The following is a 26,979-nucleotide window of genomic DNA, read 5'->3' as shown; positions in this document are numbered from 1 at the left end:
ACTCCGGCCGGCTTACATGATAACTCCATACTTATTTGTTACATGCACTCACCTTCATCCAAAGTACCTCAATGACTTTTTTTTAAGAACGTTACACCATAAGATGCGATTTTCATCACATTGGGGTTGGGTTGCATCTATTTAAGAGTTTCGTGCAAGCATTGTACTTCCGTATAACTTTACCCACATCACAAAACACAACACAGGTGACACTCGACGCGTCAACTAGAAAGAATACGGAGGCAATGCTTCAAATTCCCATGCAAATGATGGTTAAACAGAAAAACAAAACTGATCAGTTCAATAAACAGTTTACTTAGTTCAATAAACAGTTTACTCAGTTCAATGAACAACTTTCCAGCATAAGAAAAAAAGATGACTCCACCACTCAGTTCAATGAACGATTTAACAAAAATGATAAACCATTTTCCAGCATACGTGACGAGCTTAAATTGTACACAGAAACGACTGATGAGCGTTTTGAACAGGTAGATACAGATATGAAGGGCAGTGAAAAGCGACTTTCCGACAAATTTGAAGCCATAGCCAGGCAATGCGCAGACAGTGCCGAACCTTTAAGAGATGACATTAATGCTTTAAGACATCAGTGTAGCGAAAACTATAAAAAGCTTACACATGAAATACAGTCAGTTAATGACACGCTAGATCAAAAAGACACTCGGTTAGATGCACGTCTTGAAGTTCACACTGAGATCTCAGAAAAGCGATAAAAAGACTTTCTCCGTAAACACAAAGAGGAAAACAATCAGTTTTTACAGTCATTAGCAGTACAAAGACAGGAAGTAGAACAGGAGTTGTTCAGTAGTCTTACAACCAACGTTGACGCTAGTATAAATTCCGTTTCAAAATTCAAAGGGCTCTAAGCACTATGGGACTTCCCATCTGAGGTACTTAGAACTACTTGAACATAACTAACCTAAGGACATCACACACATCCATGCCCGAGGCAGGATTCGAACCTGCGACCGTAGCAGCAGCTTGGGTCCGTCTGAAGCGCCTTGAACCGCTCGGTCACAGCTGAGGGCAAATTCCGTTACAGACGAGATTAATAAGGTAAAGCAGTCACAGAACCAAATACAGACAGATGTAATTGATTTCAAAACCACTGTTGACACACGAATCCAGAAAGCTGAAGAAAAGTGCACAGATGACATTTAGTCGTTAAACTCCCGTCTTCAACCATTAGAGCTGGTGCAGGACCCTGACACAATCAAAGCATATTTGAAAAAGATAAGCAAAGCTACATGCAAACTACAGAAGCAAGTGACGCTTTAGATTCAAATAATTCCACACGCATTCTTACGCTCACGGAAAGATGTGATGAGCTAACAGCAAGAATAGAAACGCTTGAAAACCAAACTGAAAATAAATCAGACGACACAGCTCCTATTTCGTTTACTGAGTCTCAGGAATATCAGTCCATGCAGAGAACATTAAACCAGCTTGTACACATAACAGCTGGCTACATAGGAAAGTTACCTAGTGGTTTACATCAGGAAGTAGCTAATATCAGAAATCTTTCTCCATGTAATCAGGTTCAAACTCATGAACAGCAACAGTCTGCTACTTTTCAACCTCACAATAATTTGAGCAGACTACAAAGTGCATGTGACATTGAAGCAAACCAGTCTCACACAGTCAGCTTTTTAGGGCGCCGAACCTTCTCAAAATCTACAACACGAAGGATTCGACCATAAAAATTTCCTATCTGTTAAGAAATTCTAGGTGCTTAGAAATAACCGCACAGACCTGCACCCCCTTGATTGGGTGCAGCGATTTTCATTTTCGCGCCACCAAATAGGCCAGTGACACATAAGCTCGAATTTATCTGTAGCTTTTTAGAGGGAGAACCTTCGATGCGTATGAGACCCATAGCAAGTTAATGTCACTCCGTCAAAGAGTTCCAAAACGCATGTCTATCTGTGTATTGGTCGGAAACAACTCAGCGAGGCATTAAAGACCAGCTAATCAATTCACCCAATTTTGAGCACTCCAGTTTTCCATCACCCAGTTTTTTGAGTGTATGGTCCAACAAAACCAGTACCTGACTGAACCGTATAGTCAATCTGCGCTCATACAATTATGCATCTGAAAACTTCCGCTCTCATTACGAGTTTCCCCTGTTACTGGACAGAAAAAGTAAAGTATTTCAGCATTCGGGGACTTATTGTAATTATTAGAAATTCAGTGCAAATGTTCAAATGTGTGTGAACTCTTAAGGGACTTAACTGCTAAGGTCATCAGTCCCTAAGCTTACACACTACTTAACCTAAATTATTCTAAGGACAAACACACACACCCATGCCTGAGGGAGGACTCGAACCTCCGCCGGGACCAGCCGCACAGTCCATGACTGCAGCGCCTAAGACCGCTCGGCTAATCCCGCGCGGCAGAAATTCAGTAATCGGGCTACTCTCTTAATAACAGCAATCTAGGTAACAACTCATTCGGTTACAAAGATAAATTCCGCCCATTCATAACAAGAGAAATAAAAGATTTGGTTCCGATAACGATTTTCGTCGACATTTTAATAAGAGACAACATTTTGATAACAGTGTATTCAGCAGCAGGAACAATATCAGAATTGCGACGCCAAGAGTCACGGTTTCCAACCGCAATTCTTGCTGCAGCCGCAGCAGACGGAAATATTCAACGACAATACGGTCTACAAGCTCAAAGAAGGTCAATGTGACACCGCCCAGCTATGCCAGTACAGCCCAGTCTAATAATTTTACGCAAGTGCAAGGAAAAAATTTCTTCCACAAAAGCCAATGGTCGCAGTCACATCGAAAAGATCAACAGCAAAGTAATTTTCGCCAAAAACTACAAACATAAAAGGAATAACCAACAATTTAAGCGTAATTTCGGCAAAAGCAACTTTCGTCAGAATCAGCCTCAGCAGTGTCAGTTCGTTCTTAATGAACCTAATGTTCATTTCCATCCATCGCAGCATCCTGCAGACCAAAACAAACGTACGGTACAAATGATTGAACTACCACAGCAATCTTCTCCTACTAATCTAGTCAGCCATCTAACTAGAAACTACCGACGCTGGTCAATCGGAAAACGCACTGTGTCATTCTGCTACTGTAGTATCCTGCCCACTCGTCTAATACAGGGTGCTCAGGAAACTGCTTTCTCCGATTACTAGACAACAATTCAAGCGAATCATATTAATCGAGTTTATTACAGTAAGTTAAATCGACAATACTTAAATTTCCGTGTTAAGTGTGTCACAAGCAAATGGCGACATGCAATAAATCAATGTCCTTCGATATATACAATGTCAATGCAAGCAAAACAATTCAGCCTTCGGTATATACGAGGGTGAGTCAAATGGAAACCTTAATTTTTTTTAAATATTATTTATTGTGCAGAAGTGGTACAAAGTTGTATCACTTTTCAACATAATCTCCCACACGCTCAATGCGAGTCCTCCAGCGCTTACAAAGTGCATAAATTCCTTTAGAAAAAAGTTCTTTTGGTGGTCCGCGCAACCACTCATGCACCGCGTGGCGTACCTCTTCATCAGAACGGAACTTCTTTCTTCCCATTGCGTCTTTGATTGGTCCAAACATACGGAAATCACTTGGGGCAAGGTCTGGTGAGTATGGTGGATGAGAAAGACAGTCAAAATGCCGGTCTGTGATTGTTGCAACTGTTGTACGGGCAGTGAGGGACCTTGCATTGTCACCTGCTGACAGCAATCCACGTCGCTTTGCTTTGATTGCAGGCCGCAGATGATTTTTTAGGAGATCTGTGTATAATGCACTGGTGACAGTGGTCCCTCTAGGCATGTAATGCTCCAAAAAGACGCCTTTTTCGTCCCAAAAGACAGTCAGCATAACCTTCCCTGCTGATGGTTCTGTTCGAAACTTCTTTGGCTTTGGTGATGAGGAACGGCGCCATTCCTTGCTCGCTCTGTTAGTTTCCGGTTGGTGGAAGTGAACCCAGGTTTCGTCCCCAGTAACTATTCTTGCAAGGAAGCCATCATCTTCTCGTTCAAAGCGCCGAAGAAGTTCTTCGCAAGCATCAACACGTCGTTCTCTCATTTCAGGAGTCAGCTGCCGTGGCACCCATTTTGCAGACACTTTGTGCAACTGGAGCACATCGTGCACAATGTGCTGTGCTGACCCATGACTAATCTGTAAACATGCTGCAATGTCAATCAGTGTCACTCAGCGGTTTTCCTTCACTATGGCTTCAACTGCTGCAATGTTCTGTGGAGTCACAACTCGTTGTGCCTGACCTAGACGAGGAGTACCTTCCACTGAAGTCACTCCATTTGCGAACTTCCTACTCCATTCGTAGGCTTGATGCTGTGACAGACATGCATCACCGTACTGAAACTTCGTTCGTCAATGAATTTCAATAGGTTTCACACCCTCACTACGCAAAAACCGAATAACAGAACGCTGTTCTTCCCTGGTGCAAGTAGCAAGTGGGTCGGCCATCTTTATACTGATACTGCGACGGTATGTGTGCATCTGCACTATGCTGCCATCTACAGGGCATTCTGCACGCTGTTTGTAGCACACTTACCAACTTACAAGATAACAGCGCGAAATTTCGATTTGTTATTATCAATTTAAGGTTTTCATTTGACTCACCCTCGTACAATGTCAATGCAAGCAAAACAGTTCAGTTCGTAAGTCAGTGCTACAGCGTTCGTATGACGGCTCGTATTCCACTGCGGCCGCGGGTAGGCTGCGCGGCGCTTATATTCTCTCCGTATAGATGCCGCTCCAGTCGTGGTGTCGTCCTACTCAGAGTACTACTGGCTGACGTCGTCTCACAGCCCTCTCTGCTGTTCCGTCCTTCATCGTCGCGCCGGCGCTTGTCGTTACACTGCAATGGCTACTCACGATGCCGGTCAGAAAAATGTCATAACTTTCGATGACATTAGGGACACACTATTAGAAGAGAGACACCAGACTGAAAAGAATACTTCACATCCCATAGCTGAAATTAAAATTTGCTTGTATTTATCATCTGCTGTGATCGACACTGGTTCACCAGTAACAATGATAAATGAAACAGCATTTCAAAAATGTAACGCCGACAATAACTGTCCTACTTTCCCACTTGGTAAAACGAAAGTTCGAGGCGCAGTCTCCAACAAGTGAGTAGATGTGAAACTGCAAACCCACCTATCTTTTATACTTGCTGATCATACATGTCACCCTAATTTCTGGACCGTTCATCTCGTAACGACTGATGTCAGCTTTGGCATGGATTTTCTTGTCGAACACGACGCTGCTATCAACTTTAAGAAGTCATTGCTTATATTGAAATCTGATATGCAACAACTACCTGTCACTTTTCAGAATACTTTGTCAGCTGAGGAGCAAGACATTAACAGAGCAGAGGTGATTTCAGCATCTAAGAATACTAATCGGCATACAACATTTTTTACAGACACTTCTTTCCATAGTAACGATATTTCTGATGAATTTGACTGTGGCACTGTGCAGACGATCAACAGGAAGTTAATTAATGTAAAGCTTTGAGCGACTGGAGCGCCAACGGTTGGCAGAAATTCTCTTACAGCACTCTGCGGTATTTAGCAATATACCGGGAACCATGTCAAGTTTTGTTTACTAATTCCAAGTAAAACCGCATGATACATTTAAAGCAAAACATTATTCCATTCCCTTCACCTACAGAGATCAAGTCAGGTAAGAACTTCATGTTATGTTACATCAAGGTATCACTGAACCAGCCGTTAGGCAATATATTAACTCACTTCACATTGTTAACAAAAAAAGATGGATCACTTCGTCTTGTGTTGGATTCACGTCAGATAATTAAATCATCATTACTGAAACCGATCGCCCACAAACACTGAAAGAGCTCTTGAAAGAGCTCAGGGAACGTTGATCTATTCCACTTTGGACCTAAAATAGGAATTCTGGCAAATTTAACTGCATCCTAATTGCAGAAAATACACTGCTTTCCTATGTTTCGGTAACTGCTACCAATTTTGTAAATTGCCTTATGGTTTAACAATTAGCTGCGCTGCATTCATCCGTGAGATGAATACTACTCGTCCAAACGAATTAAAAGACAATCACCACATACATTGACGACATTCTAATTGCAGAACCTTCTTGGCCGGAACATAATTCTGTTCTTCGCATGCTATTGCAAACTTTTCTTACCTCAGTAATTCTCAGACTGGCGAGGATTCCATTAAATTTCTAGGTCACGTGATTTCGGCACACGACGTTACGCCCGATCCCGACAAACTACAAGCCATCCGTGGAATTTCAATTCCATCTACCGAAAAACAGCTTCGTCGGTTTGATCAATGTTTTTCGCTGTTTCGTACAGCACTCTGCACTAGATACCCCTAGATTATGTCATCTCACCGGTAAAAATACTATCTGACCGTAGGATGGCCTAGCACAGTCCGAGTTTCTCAATCTAAAAAATGCTTTACTTAACGCTCCACTTCTATCACATCCTGCACCGACAAAGAATTTTTCGAATGCTACAAGCAGCTCCAAGACTGCTCATGGTGGCCGTGTATTTTAAGAAATAGAGGAAACTGGTAGAACTGTTAAGAAAAACATCGCCTTTGCTAGTCACATCCTCACATCGGCTAAAAGAAATAATTCTATCACCGAACTCGAAACATTGTGTGTTATTTGGGCTTTCTCTAAGTTTCGTCACTTTCTGTATGGCAGACACACAACAGTTCACCCAGATCACAAAGCTATTCAGTTTCTTTTATCAACTAACTTCACACATGACAGACCTCGTCGTTGGAAACTTCATTTGCAGGAATTTGATTTTACGATTGACCACATCCCAGGAACGCAGAACACTGTAGCAGATGCATTTTCACGCTCACTTTGCAGTGTTGTTGTAGTTGTTGTTGCTGTTACCTTCAGTCCGGAGACTGGTTTGATGCAGCTCCCCATGCTACTCTACCCTGTACAAGCTTCTTCATTTCCAAGTAACTGCTGCACACTACATCCTTCTGAATCCGCTTAGTGTTTCCATCTCTCAGTCTCCCTCTACGATCTTAGTGTTTCCATCTCTTAGTCTCCCTCTACGATTTTTACCCTCCAAGCTGCCCTCCATTACTAACCTGGTGATACCTTGATGCCTCAGAACCCTACTGAAGCAAAGCAAGCGCTGTATCGCGTGTGAGATAACACAGAGGCGAACAAGTGTGCCGGGACTTACGCGCAATTCACTGCTCGTAGCGCCAAGTCACCTTACGCGTCTGCGCGAAGCGCGCCCAGTGTTGCACCACAATTCAGTATAAAATTAAAAGTCAAAATTTAAGTTTAAAACTTCGTTAAAGTATAGTTTAGTATAATAATGTTTCAAATATCAAGTCTTTATGCACCTAGATGTGATAGTTCCCATAAAAATGCAGTTTTAAGGAAATAATAAGTGACGCTAAATAATAAACGCCAGAATTTGGTTATCACGTGCCTGTAGAGCTCATAAATAAGTGGTGCAAGTTTCAAAGCTAAAGAGCGATAAATACCACCGGAATCCACGTTTTTAGGAAAAATGAAATGCGTTAAATATTGGACTTAGAAACGTAAAAATTTATTTTATGCTTCAGTTCACCCTAAAAATCATAACTAAGAGACCACGTTAAGCTACCTCTTATAGTTTTTGAGTAATTAAGTAAAAACCAGAATGAGATTTTCACTCTGCAGTGGAGTGTGTGCTGATATGAAACTTCCTGGCAGATTAAAACTGTGTGCCCGACCGAGACTCGAACTCGGGACCTTTGCCTTTCGCGGGCAAGTGCTTTAACATCCCTTTTTTCCACTCTTTTTTTGTTTTTTTCCTTTTTTTATTTATATATTTTTCTTTTTTTAGGATTTATTACTTTTTTTATTTTGGGGTGGTAGCGGACCGGTGGGGGCTCGGGGGGCAAAGTGGGTAGGGGTCGAAACCCGAGGCCTGGCCACAGTGTCCCCCTCACCACCATCGAGCCTGTGGTGCTTAGGGAAGAGGGAGACACAGGAATCAACAGTAGTAGAAGGCGTTGTTGTTATTTATTTATTTGCATGTGTTTTTGTAATATTCACTTTTATCATGAAATTACGTGAAACACATCGACGAAAGAGAAAAGAAATATAAATTCTGGTTAAAGAAAAAGAAAAGAAAAAAAGAAAGCAAAATGAAATAAAATCCGCGCAATCTGCGACGCGCTTCCCCATCCGCGGAGGTCAGAATTAGAATCGATCGTAGGCGGTTTAAACTCAGACACCGCGGGGGGAGGAGGGATAGGTGCCCTCTGAGCCAGGCACCCCCCAACTCAGTGGAGGTCTAACAAAGACCGCTCGAAGATAGTTAGCAAATAGTGTTCGGTAACGTGGCGTGTTTTCGAGAGTTGCATGGGCTGTTCGTAAATAGGTCCAGAAGTCGAGGCGGAATTTAGGTCCCTTATGAAAGAGATAAGCGACCGCCCACCCTTTGACCCACGTAATAGCATGACATTTGGCGGCGGGAAAGTGTCTGTCCCCTGGGTATAGAAACATTCGAGGTTCGATTGTGTCTGGTGACACCGGAGATAGCAGGCAATGATTTGCTGCACGAAGCACCATACATCTTGCGATGAGGTGCATGTCAGACGGTGTTCATCAGTGTCCAGTTGCTGGGAAAGGAGACAAAGAGGGGATTCTGACAAGCCAATGTTGTGCAGTCGCTGCTTCGTGGCAAATTTCCTGTTGACTATGTGATACCACAGTGCCCGGACGTTCGTAGGGAGGAAGGGCTGGTGGACGGTAGTCCACACTATGGGCCACTGGATGGAGGGATGTTTGATCTTCATCACATTCCGGGGAACACAGCACAGCAGCAGACTGTAAAAATCCTTAGTCCTGGGTGGGCGCGTATCTGGGAGACTGGTATGTATGTAACTATAGTCGACGAAAAAGGTCGAAATATGGGACAAATGAGGCACGATATTGCCGACAGACACCGGTGGTGAGGTGGAAGCACCATCTGAGCTACCGAAGCACGACTCACGCCCGGTCCTCACAGCTTTACTTCTGCCAGTATCTCGTCTCCTACCTTCTAAACTTTACAGAAGCTCTCCTGCGAACCATGCAGAACTAGCACTCCTGAAAGAAAGGATACATCGGACACATGGCTTAGCCACAGCCTGGGGGATGTTTCCAGAATGAGATTTTCACTCTACAGCGGAGTGTGCACTGATATGAAACTTCCTGGCAGATTAAAACTGTGTGCCTGACCGAGACTCGAACTCTTGATTTTGGAAGGTAGGAGACGAGATACTGGCAGAAGTAAAGCTGTGAGGACCGAGCGTGAGTCGTGCTTCGGTAGCTCAGATGGTAGAGCACTTGCCCGCGAAAGGCAAAGGCCCGAGTTCGAGTCTCGGTCAGGCACACAGTTTTAATCTGCCAGGAAGTTTCAAGTAAAAACCAATTTTGTAGACGAAATATACCCAATTGTAGTAGATTAAGTACATGTACCCCCCACGAACCATGGATCTTGTTGTTGGTGGGGAGGCATGCGTGCCTCAACGATGCAGATAGCCGTACCGTAGGTGCAACCACAGCGGAGGGGTATCTGTTGAGAGGCCAGACAAACGTGTGGTTCCTGAAGAGGGGCAGCAGCCTTTTCAGTAGTTGCAGGGGCAACAGTCTGGATGATTGACTGATCTGGCCTTGTAACACTAACCAAAATGGCCTTGCTGTTCTGGTACTGCGAGCGGCTGAAAGCAAGGGGAAACTACAGCCGTACTTTTTCCCGACGGCATGCAGCTTTACTGTATGATTAAATGATGATGGCGTCCTCTTGGGTAAAATATTCCGGAGGTAAAATAGTCGCCCATTCGGATCTCCGGGCGGGGACTACTCAAGAGGACGTCGTTATCAGGAGAAAGAAAACTGGTGTTCTACGATCGGAGTGTGGAATGTCAGATCCCTTAATCGGGCAGCTAGGTTAGAAAATCTAAAAAGGGAAATGGATAGGTTAAAGTTAGATATAGTGGGAATTAGTGAAGTTCGGTGGCAGGAGGAATAAGACTTTTGGTCAGGTGAATACAGGGTTATAAATACAAAATCAAATAGAGGTAATGCAGGAGTAGGTTTAATAATGAATAAAAAAAATAGGAGTACGGGTAAGCTACTACAAACAGCATAGTGAACGCATTTTGTGGCCAAGATAGACACGAAGCCCACGCCTACTACAGTACTACAAGTTTATATGCCAACTAGCTCTGCAGATGATGAAGAAATTGATGAAATGTATGATGAGATAAAAGAAATTATTCAGGTAGTGAAGGGAGACGAAAATTTAATAGTCATGGGTGACTGGAATTCGAGAGTAGGAAAAGAGAGAGAAGGAAACATAATAGGTGAATATGGATTGGGGGAGAGAAATGAAAGAGGAAGCCGCCTGGTAGAATTTTGTTCAGAGCGTGACTTAATCATAGCTAACACTTGGTTCAAGAATCATGAAAGAAGGTTGTATACATGGAAGAAACCGGGAGATACTAGAAGGTATCAGATAGATTATATAATGATAAGACAGAGATTTAGGAACCAGGTTTTAAATTGTAAGACATTTCCAGGGGCAGATGTGGACTCTGACCACAATCTATTGGTTATGAACTGTAGATTAAAACTGAAGAAACTACAAAAAGGTGGGAATTTAAGGAGATGGGACTTGGATAAACTGAAAGAACCAGAGGTTGTACAGAGTTTCAGGGAGAACATAAGGGAACAATTGACAAGAATGGGGGAAAGAAATACAGTAGAATAGGAATGGGTAGCATTGAGGGATGAAATAGTGAAGGCAGCGGAGGATCAAATAGGTAAAAAGACGAGGGCTGGTAGAAACCCTTGGGTAACAGAAGAAATATTGAATTTAATTGATGAAAGGAGGAAATATAGAAATGCAGTAAATGAAGCAGGCAAAAAGGAATACAAACGTCTCAAAAATGAGATCGACAGGAAGTGCAAAATGGCTAAGCAGGAATGGCTAGAGGACAAATGTAAGGATGTAGAGGTTTATCTCACTAGGGGTAAGATAGATACTGCCTACAGGAAAATTAAAGAGACCTTTGGAGAAAGGAGAACCACTTGCATGAATATATAGAGCTTTGATGAAAACCCAGTTCTAAGCAAAGAAGGGAAAGCAGGAAGGTGGAAGGAGTATATAAAGGGTCTATACAAGGGCGATGTACTTGAAGACAATATTATGGAAATGGAAGAGGATGTAGATGAAGATGAAATGGGAGATATGATTCTGCGTGAAGAGTTTGACAGAGCACTGAAAGACCTGAGTCGAAACAAGGCCCCGGAGTAGACAACATTCCATTAGAACTACTGACAGCCTTGGGAGAGCCAGTCCTGACAAAACTCTACCATCTGGTGAGCAAGATGTATGAGACAGGCGAAATACCCTCAGACTTCAAGAAGAATGTAATAATTCCAATCCCAAAGAAAGCAGGTGTTGACAGATGTGAAAATTACCGAACTATCAGTTTAATAAGTCACTGCTGCAAAATACTAACGTGAATTCTTTACAGACGAGTGGAAAAACTGGTAGAAGCCGACCCTGGGGATAATCAGTTTGGATTCCGGAGAAATGTTGGAACACGTGACGCAATACTGACCCTACGATTTATCTTAGAAAATAGATTAAGGAAAGGCAAACCTACGTTTCTAGCATTTGTAGACTTAGAGAAAGCTTTTGACAATGTTGATTGGAATACTCTCTTTCAAGTTCTGAAGGTGGCAGGGGTAAAATACAGGGAGCGAAAGGCTATTTACAATTTGTACGGAAACCAGATGGCAGTTATAAGAGTCGAGGGGTATGAAAGGGAAGCAGTGGTTGGGAAGGGAGTGAGACAGGGTTGTAGCCTATCCCCGATGTTATTCAATCTGTATATTGAGCAAGCAATAAAGGAAACAAAAGAAAAGTTCGGAGTAGGTATTAAAATTCATGGAGAAGAAATAAAAACTTTGAGGTTCGCCGACGACATTGTAATTCTGACAGAGACAGCAAAGGACTTGGAAGAGCAGTTGAACGGAATGGACAGTGTCTTGAAAAGAGGGTATAAGATGAACATCAACAAAAGCAAAACGAGAATAATTGAATGTAGTCGAATTAAGTCGGGTGATGCTGAGGGAATTAAATTAGGACATGAGACACTTAAAGTAGTAAAGGAGTTTTGCTATTTGGGGAGCAAAATAACTGACGATGGTCGAAGTAGAGAGGATATAAAATGTAGACTGGCAATGGCAAGGAAAGCGTTTGTGAAGAAGAGAAATTTGTTAACATCGAGTATGGATTTAAATGTCTGGAAGTCGTTTCTGAAAGTATTTGTATGGACTGTAGCCATGTATGGAAGTGAAACGTGGGCGATAAATAGTTTAGACAAGAAGAGAATAGAAGCTTTCGAAATGTGGTGCTATAGAAGAATGCTGAAGATTAAATGGGTAGATCACATAACTAATGAGGAGGTATTGAATAGAATTGGGGAGAAGAGGAGCTTGTGGCAAAACTTGACTAGAAGAAGGGATCGGTTGGTGGGACATGTTCTGAGACATCGAGGGATCACCAATTTAGTATTGGAGGGCAGCGTGGAGGGTAAAAATCGCAGAGGAAGACCAAGAGATGAATACACTAAGCAGATTCAGAAGGATGTAGGCTGCAGTAGGTACTGGGAGATGAAGAAGCTTGCACAGGATAGAGTAGCATGGAGAGCTGCATCAAACCAGTCTCAGGACTTAAGACCACAACAACAACAACAACAACAAGTACACGTAATTTTAAGAGAAGAGAATTTTGGTTAAAGCAGATGATAAACCTACTAAATGGTTCACTTTGCACTCAACCACTGTAAGATCCACGTCTATTAAACATCGGATTGCGCTCTGCCTCGGATGCCGTCAGAGCCGGACTAACAAATCGCGTATTTGCGGTAAAACCTGATGACTGTACACCGTCCTGGATCGCTTAGAATTCGACAAAGTAACTGTTAGTGTGCCGTCCGTGAGAATTACAAACGCGTTTGGCAAGGGGTAACTATTATTTCCACTTTTGTGGCGAGCATTAATTTTGAACATTTATTTTGAACACTCAATTGTGTATTATTAGTCAGAGCGAAATACAATTTGGTAGGGACGTACCGTAGAGGTCGCCTCTGAACTGCTAGTTGTGCTATGCATGATAGAAGGATTTACTGTCAATAGAACATAGTGAATTTCAGAGTGTTGTACGTGACAGACTTTACTCAATACAGTTTTGAACTAAGAACTTTACAATTTCATTTAAAATCATTTATTAACCCGCCGCCCCACACTACCAACAGATCCCTTCTTCTAGTCAAGTTCTGCCACAAATTCCTCTTCTCCCCAATTCTGTTCAGCATCTCCTCATTAGTTACGTGATTTACCGACCTAATCTTGGGCATTCTTCTGTAGCACCACATTTCACAGGCATCTATTCACGTCTTGTCTAAACTATTTATCGTCCATGTTTCACTTTCATAAACGGCTACACTCCATACAAATACTTCTAGAAAAGACTTCCTGACACTTAAATCTATACTTGATGTTAAGAAATTTCTTTCTTCAGAAATGCTTTTCTTGCCATTGCCAATCTACATATTATATCCTCTCTACCTCAACCATCGTCAGTTATTTTGCTCCCTAAACAGCAAAAGTCATCTACTACTTTTAGTGCCTCATTTCCTAATCTAATTCCCTCAGCATCACGTGAATTATTTAAACTACATTCCATTATCATCACTTTGCTTTTATTGATGTTCATCTTATATCCTCCTTTCAAGACACTGTCCATTCCGTTCAACTGTTCTTCCAGGCCCTTTGCTGTCTCTGACAGAATTACAATGTCATCAACAAATCTCAAAGTTTTCATTTCTTCTCCACAGATTTTAATTCCTACTCCAAATTTTTCTTTTGTTTCCTTTACTGCTTGCTCAATATACAGATTGAATAACATCGGGGGTCAGCTAAAACCCTTTTTCACTCCCGTCCTAACCACTGCTTCCCTTTCATGCACCTCGACTCTTATAACTGCCATCTGGTTTCTGTACCAATTGTACATAGCCTTTCTCTCCCTGTATTTGACCCCTGCCATCTTCAGTATTTGAAAAAGAGTATTCCAGTCAACATTGTCAAAAGCTTTCTCTAAGTCTACAAATGCTAGAAACGTAGGTTTGCCTTTCCTTAATCTATCTTCTAAGATAAGTCGTAGGGTCAGTATTACCTCACGTCTTCCAAGATTTCTACGGTATCTAAATTGACCTTCTCCAAGGCTGGATTCTACCAGTTTTTCCATTCGTCTGTAAAGAACTCGTCTCAGTATTTTGCAGCCATGACTTATTAAACTGATAGTTCAGTAATTTTCACACCTGTCAACATCTTCTTCCTTTGGGATTGGAATTATTATATTCTTCTTGAAGTTTGAGGGTATTTCGCCTGTCTCATACATCTTGCTCACCAGATAGTAGATTTTTGTCAGGGCTGACTCTCCCAAGGCTATCAATAGTTTTAATAGAATATTATCTGCTCCCAAGGCCTTGTTTCGACTTAGGTCTTTCAGTGCTCTGACAAATTCTTCATGCAATATCATATCTCCCATTTCATCTTCACCTTCACCCTTGTATTTAGGCAGTATCTATACTACCCATAATGATATATGGCTCTACATCCTTACATTTGTCTTCTAGCCATCTCTGCTTAGCCATTTTGCACTTCCTGTTGATCTCATTTTTGAGACATTTGTATTCCTTTTTGCGTGCTTCATTTACTGCATTTTTATATTTTCTCCTTCCATTAATTAAATTCAATATCACTTCTGTTACCCAAGGATTTCTTCTAGCCCACATCTTTTTACCTGCATGATCCTCTGCTGTCTTCACTATTTCATTTCTCAAAGCTGCCCATTCTTCTTCTACTCTATTTCTTCCCCCTGTTCTTGTCAATTGTTCCCTAATGCTCTCCTTTGAACTCTCTGCAAACTCTGGTTCTTTCAGTTTATCTAGGTCCCATATCCTTAAGTTCCCACCTTTTTGCAGTTTCTTCAGTTTTAATCTACAGTTAAAAACCAGTAGACTGCGGTCAGAGTCCACATCTGCCCCTGGAAATGTCTCACGATTTAAAACCTAGCTCCTAAATCTCTGTCTTACCATTAAACAATCAGTCTGAAACCTTCCAGTGTCTCCAGGCCTCTTCCACATGCATGAGGTGCTACCCAAAATTTTTGGGACTGGTGCTGCCATCTGTTGAAAACCTTTCTTTTGGACTAATGGTCACCATCACCCTTGAAGTAGTTCCCATCTGCACATACACATCAGCCCCAGCACTTCTGCCACTGGTCAAACATTTTCTGGAAGTCCTGTTCTTTAAGGGTGTTTATCACTGCCAGCGATGCTTCTTCAATCCTCTCTAGAGTGTTGAACCGACGGCCTTTCAACTTGAGCACACGGAATTCGCTGGTTGGGTGGGACGTATTCTTTGTGCACAATTCCCTTGGTATTAAAGAAAACTATGATCATGTTCTTCACTTTGCTCTTCACCTGTCTCGCTTTTTTGGGTCTTGAAGAGTGCTCTTCCACTGGGATGATTGTTGCTTTGTCGTACATGCATGCCCTGTCCCCCAAACACTTGTTGAATCATTGCATGGGTCTGCATAGCACTTTTCCTGAGATTCACACAGAATTTGATACACGTGCGCCGTTCTGTTTGCGGACTCCTCGTAAAATCGCCACACACCAAACACAGAGTATTATGGAAATCACTGTGGACACGCAACAATTCCTCCCAGCTGACCAATGACCTTGCTGTCTGGTCTCCTTCCCCAAACATCCCAACCCAACTCTCCCAGCTGAATGCCACTCCACACACTGACTCATCAGATATGCAGCTCTCTCCACCTAGTGGTGCAAAGATCTACTACTCCTACTTTCCAGATGGCAGCACTAGTCCCAAAAACTTTGGATTCCACCTTGTACAACTTTCTTTTGTCATTCTTAAACCAAGTGGTAGCTACGATTAAGTTATGCTCTGTGCAAAATTCTATCAGGCGGCTTCCTCTCTCATAACTTACCCCCACTCCATATTCATCTACTACTTTTCCTTCTCTTCCTTTTCCTACTATTGAATTCCAGTCCCCCATGACTATTACATTTTCCTCTCCCTTAACTATCTGAATAATTTATTTTATCTCATCATACATTTCTTCAATTTCTTCGTCATCTGCGGAGCTAGTTGGCATATTAACTTGTACTACAGTGTAGTACTTCGTGTCTGTCTTGGCTACAATAATTTGTTCACTATGCTGTTTGTAGTAGCTTACCCACGCTCCTATTTGTTTATTCATTATTAAACCTACTCCTGCGTTAGCCATATTTGACTTTGTATTTATAGCACTGTATTCACCTGACCAGAAGTCTTGTTCCTCCTGTCACCAAACTTCACTAATTCCCACTATATCTAACTTTAACCTATCCATTTCACTTTTTAAATTTTCTAACACACCTGCCCAATTACGGGATGTTACATTCCATGCCCCGATCCATAGAACGCCAGTTTTATTTATCCTGTTAATGATGTCACAGCGCGGAGATCCGATTGGGGGACTATTTCGGCATCATTAAATGAAATTGCCAGAGGGCAGAGCAAAGACGACATCTGGAAAGAGATCAAACTTTTCTGGTGTGACACGAGCCAACCAACAATCTGAACTTACTACTCCGTGCACAATAATATTCTGTTTTGCCGCACTCACCCAGACAGCAATAATAATTGGACTCTCTGCATACCTGAGGAATTTGTCAGTAAATTAATCTCGTATGCACGCTTTCTATCCTAATTATGGTGCTCACAAATGCCTTTTGATACTATGACAGAACTGTTTTTCACAAATGTGGGAAAGCGTATTCGACGAGTCTTGGCGACTTGCAAAATTTTGTCAAAGAGCTAAATCTTCTACAGTATCTCACACTGCCCCTCTGTACACCATTATACCCATGAAATTAATATATATGGCAGCAGTTGATCTATTTGGATCCATTCCAAGAACTCATAAAGGTTTCTGTTACATATTCATTGCTGTAGAACTAACTTTAAAATTGGTATGTGGCACTCTGTTACGAAACGTCACTGCTAGAAGTGTTTCTATTGATTTTACTAAACATTTTTTGCCTCATGCTGGACATGTTTAGAAGGTAATCTCCAATAATGGACTGCAATTTCAATCAGTATTATGAAACACACACTGCAAGCTAGAAATATTACACCCATTTTTCTCTCCAGATACCATGCTGCTTCTACCCATCAGCGTGCATCATGAAAGAAATTGGAAAACTTTGTCGTATCTCTTGTCAAAAAAACATATTGATTGGGACAAGTACATTTCTGAGTTTCAGAATTCTGTACCAAATGACTCCATCATGCTTTCAGCGTACCTTGTGTTAAAAAATATAGATCCACCTAACAAAATTCTTGATATTGTTTCTTTTCCTACTACAAGAAAACTACATCACCGTGAAATAATGGACATCACTCTTTACAATATAAAGCGTGCAGCACAGCTCTGCAAACTTCAACAAAAAATAGGTAAGTAACCTCCAGGAATTTCGAATAGGACAAAAATTATTGGTACGCACTCACTATCTATCTAACAGAGGAAAATGTCGTTACAGTAAATTTGAACTTTTATATCCTTGACCTTTTAGAATTCACAATCTTTCCCATCCCAATGTAGTTCATACTGAAACTTTACAAATGAGAAAATCACGGGGCAGTCATCACATAGGTAATGTCAAGCACTTTATAGAATAACTTTTGCTTTGGTTCATTTCACATAACTAGATAAATTTGATGATCATGCACCACAACTATTTATTTTTCCTACTTTCAGCTTTGTATAATTTCTCTCTTTTTTCTATTTTTCAGGAACGGTGCTAATTGCTAAATTTTTTACAGATGTGCGTATTTATATTGCCAGCTTTCATATGTGCTTATTCTGACTTACGTATGACTTTACATAATAATATGACAACACAGAATTTTTTACCTGATGCATTTCCCACACTTACGCAAATTCTATTGGTACCTTGTTTTCAATATTCCTTGATTATTCAGCATTTTATTAGGTGGCGACGTGCCCAGTAGGGAGAATCTTGCAGGTTGGTTCTCTTACCGTAAGTTTAGGCCTTGCTCATTTTTCTGTCTTCATATGCATGTGCATGAAAACAACAACTGAAAGAGACACCATTTATTTTAATATGTGTCCAGGGGATCACATCCCTTGGATGGTCTGACAGCTGCAAGTTGTAACTGAAACTTTTTTTTTCATAATAAGAATTTTTGTGTTTTGGTATATAGTCTCTATATTTATTATGTTCATTTATTTCTGATGCTATTTTGTCTTTAGTGATACCATGTAATGTGCTATTATTTATGATGTTATGCTGAAATTTAGGCTACTGTCTGATGAATTATTATTGCATTTTTTGTTAGGTTAGTCACTATTTGTATTTTATGATGTTGCCATGTTTCATTTATGCCCAGTCTTGTGTTTGGTTTTTGTATATATCTCTTGTGTTTGATGATGTCATTAGTTCAGTTGCTTTCACCTTTGTAAATTTAAGAAATCAACCTACTCTTTAACTCGTGTCCATTGCAAATACTCATCCATTTCATATGTTTTGCAGAACCAATGTACCAAAGTCTCATTGTATTGAAGAGAACCATTATGTTCATAAATAGAAGCACACGAAAGTGTGAAATGTGCCACCCATAAAAGTGTGCAGGAAATGTATTACATAGAAAGCATGACATAAGCAACTAATATGGAATATTAAACACCATTGACACTTCTCACACTGGCAGGCTTTTACAACCATTTTCCTGTTAGTGTTCTGGGTAAATTAGGCAGAATGCCTATAAAGATTTAGGATTAAGGATATTTATTCTCTGCATTTTGTGTTAGGTATAAGAGTATTATTAGAATATTTAATAAGTTTTCAAGCCCTGAGCTGCACTAATTTTTATGAAATACTGATGGAATTTTCATGTTTAATGAGTGTTCATGCCCTGAGCTGCATTCAATAATAAGGATTATATTGATATAGTGATGATTCTTCTCTAATGATATTGTATGATGTTAATATGTATTTTGTGTATGTTGTGTCCTTTCTAGGAAAATCTGTCTTATCTTGTGACACGATTGGAGGTGTTTGTGGAAGGCTGTCTCAGAAGCTTTGCACTAAAAAACATATTTTCACCTTTCCTTATGAGACTGCATACGATACTGCCTTCTTATGTTAGCATGCATGATTGCTTTCTTTTCCCAGGCTAATAATCACATTTCTAGGTTCCACTATTTCTGCAATTCACCCTTATCATTTCATATTTATCTGATGATTTACTGTAGTGTGTTACATTTAGCTAGTTAGTAAGCTATATTGCACTTAGTACTCCTGCTTGCATGTAATATAACCACCTTTTTTTTCTTTGCTTTGGCCATAGAAGTTTCTGCCTCAGGACAGATGACATTTGTTAGATTAATGTAGGAATTACGAGAACATGGGAGAAGAAGTCTTAATGCAAGCAATGTAAAGATGTTAAATAATTATTACTTTCGTTTTGCTAGTGTGTTAGTGTAGATGAGTTGGCCGTTAATTTGTCAATTGTTGAGTAACCCCAGAATATACATAAACTGATTGATAAAAAGGCTAGTTAGATATTTACTTTTGTAATGTTTCTAAGATTTTTTTATGGAGCTATATGTAATTTGATGATTTGCATTTATGCTGGTTTAGTGACATTAGATAATACATGCTGTTGTAAAGGATGAGCCACACAGTAGGGGATTTCACTTTCTTATATGAGCTTCCAAACGGTAACTTCATTTTTCCACTGCGGCCAAGCCACGGCTGGCAGTGTTAGCTGCCTGTAAATTCTTTTGTACCACAGTCTAGTACACTGTACACTGTATAAGTCTCGTTGTTCATAAATCAGTTAGTAAGTATGATGTTTTTTTATGACTAATGTAACTTCAATTGTCAGATGTTTTTAAAAAGACAAACTTAACTTGCAATATAATTTTATTAAAAAGATCGGGGTTAGTAATTCACCACAATCAGTACCACCTCCTTGTCCAGGTCACACATTTTTCAAAGATGTTGGATTTTTCTTAAATGTTTTCATTTGTGAGCCAAAAGAATTTCATGTACATTCCAAAGTACTGCAGTCAGCATTGCAAACCACTGAGCCCGTAGCTAGCATATTTATATTTTTGTATGAGAGACCAGAATATATCATGTTCCACCATGGCTGCTTTAGGGGTAAGACAATTTAATTTATTTGTTTCATGCACAGGGATCAATGTTATCAGTTTTGAACAGGGCCAGAGGATTCAGTACCTAAGGGGCTTAATGTGTTTTGTAGTGACTGTATTTCTTTATTGTTATTGGTGGTTGCATTAACCGAACAGTTCGTATAAAGTTTTTGCTAACAGTAACACAGAGTGAGCACACCACTTGCAGTTACAACACATTACACGATAACACCAGATTTATTTGTTATATGCACTCATATTCCTCCAAAGTATCTCAGTGAATTTTTTAAAAGAATATTACACCATAAGGTGTGATTTTTTAACACTTAGGGGTTGGGATGTATGCATTTAACAGTTTCGTGCAAGTATTGTACTACTATGTAACTTTACCCCTTTTTTGCACTGCTTTCTGTGAGCTTACCAATTCCTAGAAAGGTCAGATTGTGTTATCTCTGTGTTACATTCCTTTTCTGGGAGTATATTTCAGGTTACAAAATGTGTTCATCGCTTTGCATAGACCCTTGTAATTTGTTGAGATAGAAGGGCAGCTTGTAAACCAGGCGTTTTGCAGCCAACACAGCTACAGGTGCTTAAAGGCGACAGATAATGCCCCCTCCCCAGTACCCTCCTTGCTCGGGGAGGCCTTCCCAAACTTTCACTGCAGCTGTGACGTTGTCACAAGCAGAGCCAGAGCAAATAGCCAAAAACCACATTGCAACCAAAGATATCACGCTTTCCAAGGTCACCATTTTGAATTTTTTCCTTGCATTCATCTTTATTGGTTATATTTCACCAGGTTATAAGATTATTTTGCTGGATTTATAGAAAACAATGGTGTTTTAATGAGGTGTGAGTAATTTTCAAATTGCAACTGAAATTGTTATGGTGAAAATGATTTACTACGTTTGTCCTTTGTTCCAGATTTTTAGATAATATGGCAAAGAGGACGTTCGATTTGAGTAATGAGAAGGATACTGAAGAGGTAGTAAGGCTTTTGACAGCTGATGATGATGATGATGATGATGATGATGATGAGGATCCAATGCTAGCAGAAAATTTAGATGAAGAATATGATATTGTCTGAGAAGATGGAGTGGAGGAAAAAAAGATAATATAGCTACTGAACAACAGTAGACTGCCAATTCTGATGAGAAAGAGGCTTGTGAAGAAGAAGATGCCTATTCACGTTAAGGATGGATGAGAACACTAGCTGGACCAGAAAGCCACCAAATAGTGGTACGTGCAGAGGACCTGAAAATATTGTCACTGATCATCCAGGGGTTGTGCGAGTAGCTTGAACTCACCAGAAGCCCAGTTGAGCATTGGAATCACTTTTCAACTGACACTACGCTTGAAATGATCATGAAATGCACCAATCAGTATATGGAGAGCATCAAGGGGAATTTTGCTAAAGTGAGAGACATTAGGTCAACAAATATGACTGAAGTTTGGGCATTTATTGGTTTATTGTGCTCTGGGGGTCATTAAACAGATGGAGTTGAAACATTTGGCCTGCTCATGAGCCTAAGATGCTTTAAAACCTTTATCAGGTGCCTTTGCTTCAATTACCGCAATTCCCCAGAGTAAAGGAAAAAGTTTTACAGGCTCTGTCCTATTCATGGTATCTTTAAACTATTTGTGGAGAATTATCAGAACTGTTCTGTTGGAGAGAGGGTCACCATTGACAAAATGCTTCAAGTTTCAGAGGAAGATGCCTTTGCCACCAGTATGTGCCCTCAAAACTCAACGAATACGGGATCAAACTGTTCAGCCTCATGTAAAGATGACCTACATGTACAAGTTGGAAGTGTATGCTGCCACACAGCTTGAAGGTCCTTTAAGTGTGAGCAATGAACCACCTGACATCGTCAAATGCATTGTTAGCCATTAGCAGGAAGTGGCCAAAATGTCACACAAGACAACAGGTTTACCAATTTTTGTCATCTTGATGAGCTCAAAAAGCCTGAGCTCACCTATTTTAGTAGTACTGCAAGGAAAAACAAGACAGTTGACTCCAGCCTTTGTGAATGTGAAAGGAAGGAAGCAGTGCAACAGTATGTTCAGGTTCAACAATAGGTCTCGTACATTCCAAGAGGGAAAAACGATGTGATCTTTGTGTCTTTGCTTCATAATGACAGTGTTACAAATTCTTCATCTGAGCAAGCCAAGAGGTCAGAGATCATAACATTCTACAACACCACAAAAGGTGGGACAGATACTGTAGACCAAATGCGTTCAACTGTGGTGTACACAAAACAATAAGTGTTGGCCAATGGTAATCTTTCATTCAAAGAGGAATGTGGCTGGGATCAACTCCCTCCTCGTCTGCCTTCACAATAATTAATCTTGGGCCATTAACACCAAAGGGTATTCCTCAAAAAGTTGGCCCATGGCCGTTCTCGCCCAGAGCTGCAGAGAAGGAGCAAGAAGAGGCATGGAATCCTCTCCAGCCTCCAAATCTGCCTGAGGAAGATTACTCCCATGAGGAAATTTAGTAATTATTGTCATAAGGACCAACAATCCTTCAAGAGGCAATGGTGCATTACCTGCACAACTGAAACTGGTTTGAGGAGGCTTACCATGTCAAATTGTGTGTGTTGTGCCAAGCTGATAAGCAATAAACACGCAAACTTCTGCAATGAGTGCAACGTTGCCATCCTTCCAAGACTTTATGAGGAGCTTAATCCAACAAATTTGAGGAGTACTGAGCTTACTAGGATAAGACTGAAGGTCATACATGGTTTTTAGCGTTTTCTTTTAATGTTCATGTCACCATTCAGTTCAAATTTTGAATCAAGTACATCTGAGAGCTAAAAAATGGTTATTTCCTAAACTGGTGTTTTGGGTAAGAAAAACCTTTTTCCTTCAATTTTCTTTTTTTTCTTTTTTAATCCCATAATGTCCATCCTACAGAAGGTAAGTACAAAAGAACATCCCTTAGATCCAAAAAGAGATGGGAGTTATGACCATTTGAAATTGTGTGATTTTTTGGCACTTGCAACCAAATGAAATTATGAAAAGGTTGTGACCAATGGAGTGTTAAGTGGGGATGTAATCGTAAAGTTTATATTTCAGATACATTTGCACTAATTAAGAGAACGCTTAGTACTGAAGTCAGTGATGGCTTGTAACCACTTGCATTTAATGTAATGTTTATGCTTCTATTATCATTTTATACTTCCACCCATGTCAGTTTCCACAACTAATTAGTATACACCTCGTATGCAAGTTTTGCACCTGGGTGTCCCTGGTGCCCTTATTAGCCTTGTGCTCCAAGTGGCTTGTCATGTTGCTTGAACCTTACACCAGCCCTGATAATACACTTCTACAACACTTCTCCCCTCTTTGAATAATCGCCTTTGGCTAGTTTTAAATATTAGGAAATGTGCCCGCCTCTACAATCTTCTGCCAGTGACTGGTAATTCCAGATGAATAGGCTGAGGGCAGTGTCGATGCAGTACAGTAGATACTGTATTTCTTCCAGTGACTAACTGATGCAGCATCAGTCTTACATGTACCCAGAGTTTCCCACATGTCAGTATGTGGGAATGTACATCACAACCTCTTTTGTTCATTTGCTTATTGTGCTAATTTTGGTAGCTGAACCACTGAATACTGTAAGTTTATGTATAGAAAATGGGAGAAATTAAGCAGATATGACAAAGACTTAGTCCTAACCAAGAATGAATTGCACTAATATTGCATAAAAATGCCTACAACCTTCAAAATGGCCTCAATCCACTGACGAAGTAAACTGTGGAGATTGTGACATTCGCCTACTTCATTATCTTGTTAATAGTTCTCGATGTCAATGAACTGCATTGTGATACTGGCTGAAAAATCAGGGGGGGGGGGGGGGGTGAGGGGTGGAAGTGCAATACTGACTGCTGTAAATAATGTAGCTGACAGGTGCACTGTTGCGTCTCAGAGTTCTTTACTTTCACTGTCACAAACCCCCAATATATGCAGTTAATATGACCAGTGCACTATTGTTTAACTTTCGATAAGCCTCATTAACAGTTTTCAGGCAAACATCAGCATACTGCTACCATAGTTTACTGTTGAATATCTAAGAGCAGTAAAAATCTTACCACACAGTTCACAGTTCTTGCAGAGTAAGATGGTACGTATTGAAGAGACACAGTCATTGTTTTAACACATGGCCTAATTGTGTTACACTTATTCCCCTGTTAAGCTGATGCATTGTTGTTGTTTTAACCAGTAAGGATTCCTTGTCTGAAAATCGACCATGGACAGACTGACTCAGGATCAAAAATCAGGCCTTTACGTATCATCACAGTAATAGGTACTGAAACTAAACATAGTTTGATGTTTAATTTACAGAAATTACAGTAAATTAACTGAATACATTGAACAAATGGTTCTTTTTAACAGTTTCTTCTACCATGAGGGTTAAGCCAAATTATTTGTTTAAATGATGAAATTAACAGATATAGTTATACAAACAATACTTTTGATGAAACTGGAAATTACTTTGGAATTAATTAAGAGCTGGATGTGCTAACATGTTTTTGAATAGAGCCAAGTAAATACTTTAGGAATCCTAGTGATTCATTTTCCAAACGATTATCGTTACTACAGAATTTATATTTGTTTATAAGTCAACAATAGAATTTAAGTCACAGAACAATTACTGATTTCACCATATAATGAATGACATTAACTAGGAATAGTCTAAATAAATCAGGAAATTAATTCCATACACAAAACTAAGCACAAAATTAGATCTGGTGCTATATTCTTTAAAACTGAGGGCCAACCTTTCTGTTTTATGAAAATGCAGATTATGTTAATGGTAATTAGTTAAAAATGGAAAAAAAACCAAATTTAAGGAGGCAGATGGCAAAACAAGAGGGGAAGTGAAAGTATCACAGCTTGCTTCGTCATATATATTACCCCCCCCCCCCCCCCCCCCCCCCCCCATTGCCCAGATAGATATTGCAAATAGCTAACTGGGCAATTCAATGACCACAAGTGACTCCAGGAATTGAGTTTAACAATCTACATGCAAAAAAATATAACATAATAAATCTTATAAAAACTACAGTACATATGTTTTTTTTTTTTTCAAATTTATACTTATATGAACTGGACATATGAAAATCCCCATACAAAATGTTTACACAAAGTGTATTGTACAAGGGCACAAAATATCCACAAGTTAGACTTTTAATAAAATTTAGGCATCTTCATCAAAAGTGACATCCTTTTTGGGTAAACAATGAATACATTCAAAGATATATATCACATTATAAAAGTCCTGTCTTGTTTAAAAAAATAAATCCTCATGGATTGCAAAAAGTTAAATTATACTGCACATTGTAGTTCACTTTTTAGACAGAATATTTCACTTTCTCAATTTTTAGTATTTTTCACAAGCACCTTCACTTCTTCAACAAGCTTTAACACATTTTCTCACCAAGTTGTCCATGCCTTCACACGTCCAAGTGGCAGTTAGTAAGGAAGGTGGTTCTCCTCTACCACAGTAGATGAAAAAATTAGACAAAATACCCTACTTTAGTACACTCACTTTTACTTCTAAATATAAGGAAAAAATGTTTAACACTAATGCAAAAATGGTCATTACTTCATAAATAAATAGATTACATAGTCCTCATTACATTACAATAATTAGCACTAAAATTGGCTATAGTACAAAAGGTGGGGACTAGTAAAAATTTAAAATCAAGTGCACATTACACTACAAAACATTACTCTAAGTCATAACTGTCTGAAACTGGTTAAACTTGAAAGAGTTAGCTTTCTTTCTCTTTGCAAAAACACTCACATGCCAAGTCCTGGTTTGAAATTCACATCATTTATGGACTCATCATCTTAATGTCCAAAATATGTAGATTACCTCTAGGAAAACTCAAGATGTGCAGTAGCATACATTTATTAATCATTATATTATGGAAAAAGAATAGTCACTATCACATAACTTAATTACTGCTCAGTTCAAAATTAAGGTGATGGAAGTTGTACCGAATCATTGCCCCACTTCTCTACTCAACTCTGAGCATTACTCTCATCCCACCAGAAAATTAAATCATCACAAAATGTTACCAAATAGTTGACCTGTCAAAAATACTCACATCAGTCTAGCAACACAGTTATCAGTTAATCAGCAAAATTACTTTCCTTTGTTCCAGTATTATCACTTTAAGCTCATAATTCCTCAGAACACAAATAGAAGTTTTCAGATAACCTATAGACACAAAATGCAGCATTTATGACTAATACCTCACTAAAATATTGCTCTTTTCATTAAGCTATCATTCCCAGCTGAAGTATCATGAATTGCACAATATACACTGTACCCAATGTTACCTAGTTCAAAAATAGATCATCAATATAGTTAACAACAGATTTGTTTGTATATAGTTATCTTTTCCATTAATCAATCATGTCTGTCAGCTCCATTATTTTACTTACCTTTCTTACCTCGTTAGCTAGTGCAGTGCATTCTCAAAAAATATCCCTACTGCAGAAAGGCTCCCTAACCATTAAGACCCTAACATTATTCATTATTTCATTATTGCATCATTATCCAATAAATTAACACCTGCTCTGCTTATCCAATGCAAAATTGATTCTACTGAAAAACACTCCACG

General features: G+C 39.8%; 1 protein-coding gene across 1 annotated transcript in view; it reads left to right on the top strand.

The window, feature by feature from the left end:
- The window catches only part of LOC124594270, an 84,985-nt gene extending 63,558 nt beyond the window's left edge, over nucleotides 1–21,427 (top strand). Inside the window, 1 exon segment of the mRNA XM_047132634.1 lies at nucleotides 21,265–21,427. Coding sequence (XP_046988590.1) covers nucleotides 21,265–21,427 — 163 coding nt within the window.
- Nucleotides 21,428–26,979: the final 5,552 nt, after the last annotated feature.

Source organism: Schistocerca americana, chromosome 2, assembly GCF_021461395.2.
Source record: "Schistocerca americana isolate TAMUIC-IGC-003095 chromosome 2, iqSchAmer2.1, whole genome shotgun sequence".
NCBI lineage: Eukaryota > Metazoa > Arthropoda > Insecta > Orthoptera > Acrididae > Schistocerca > Schistocerca americana.
Note: the sequence above shows the minus strand (reverse complement) of the source record. Positions and strands in the feature narration are given on the sequence as shown.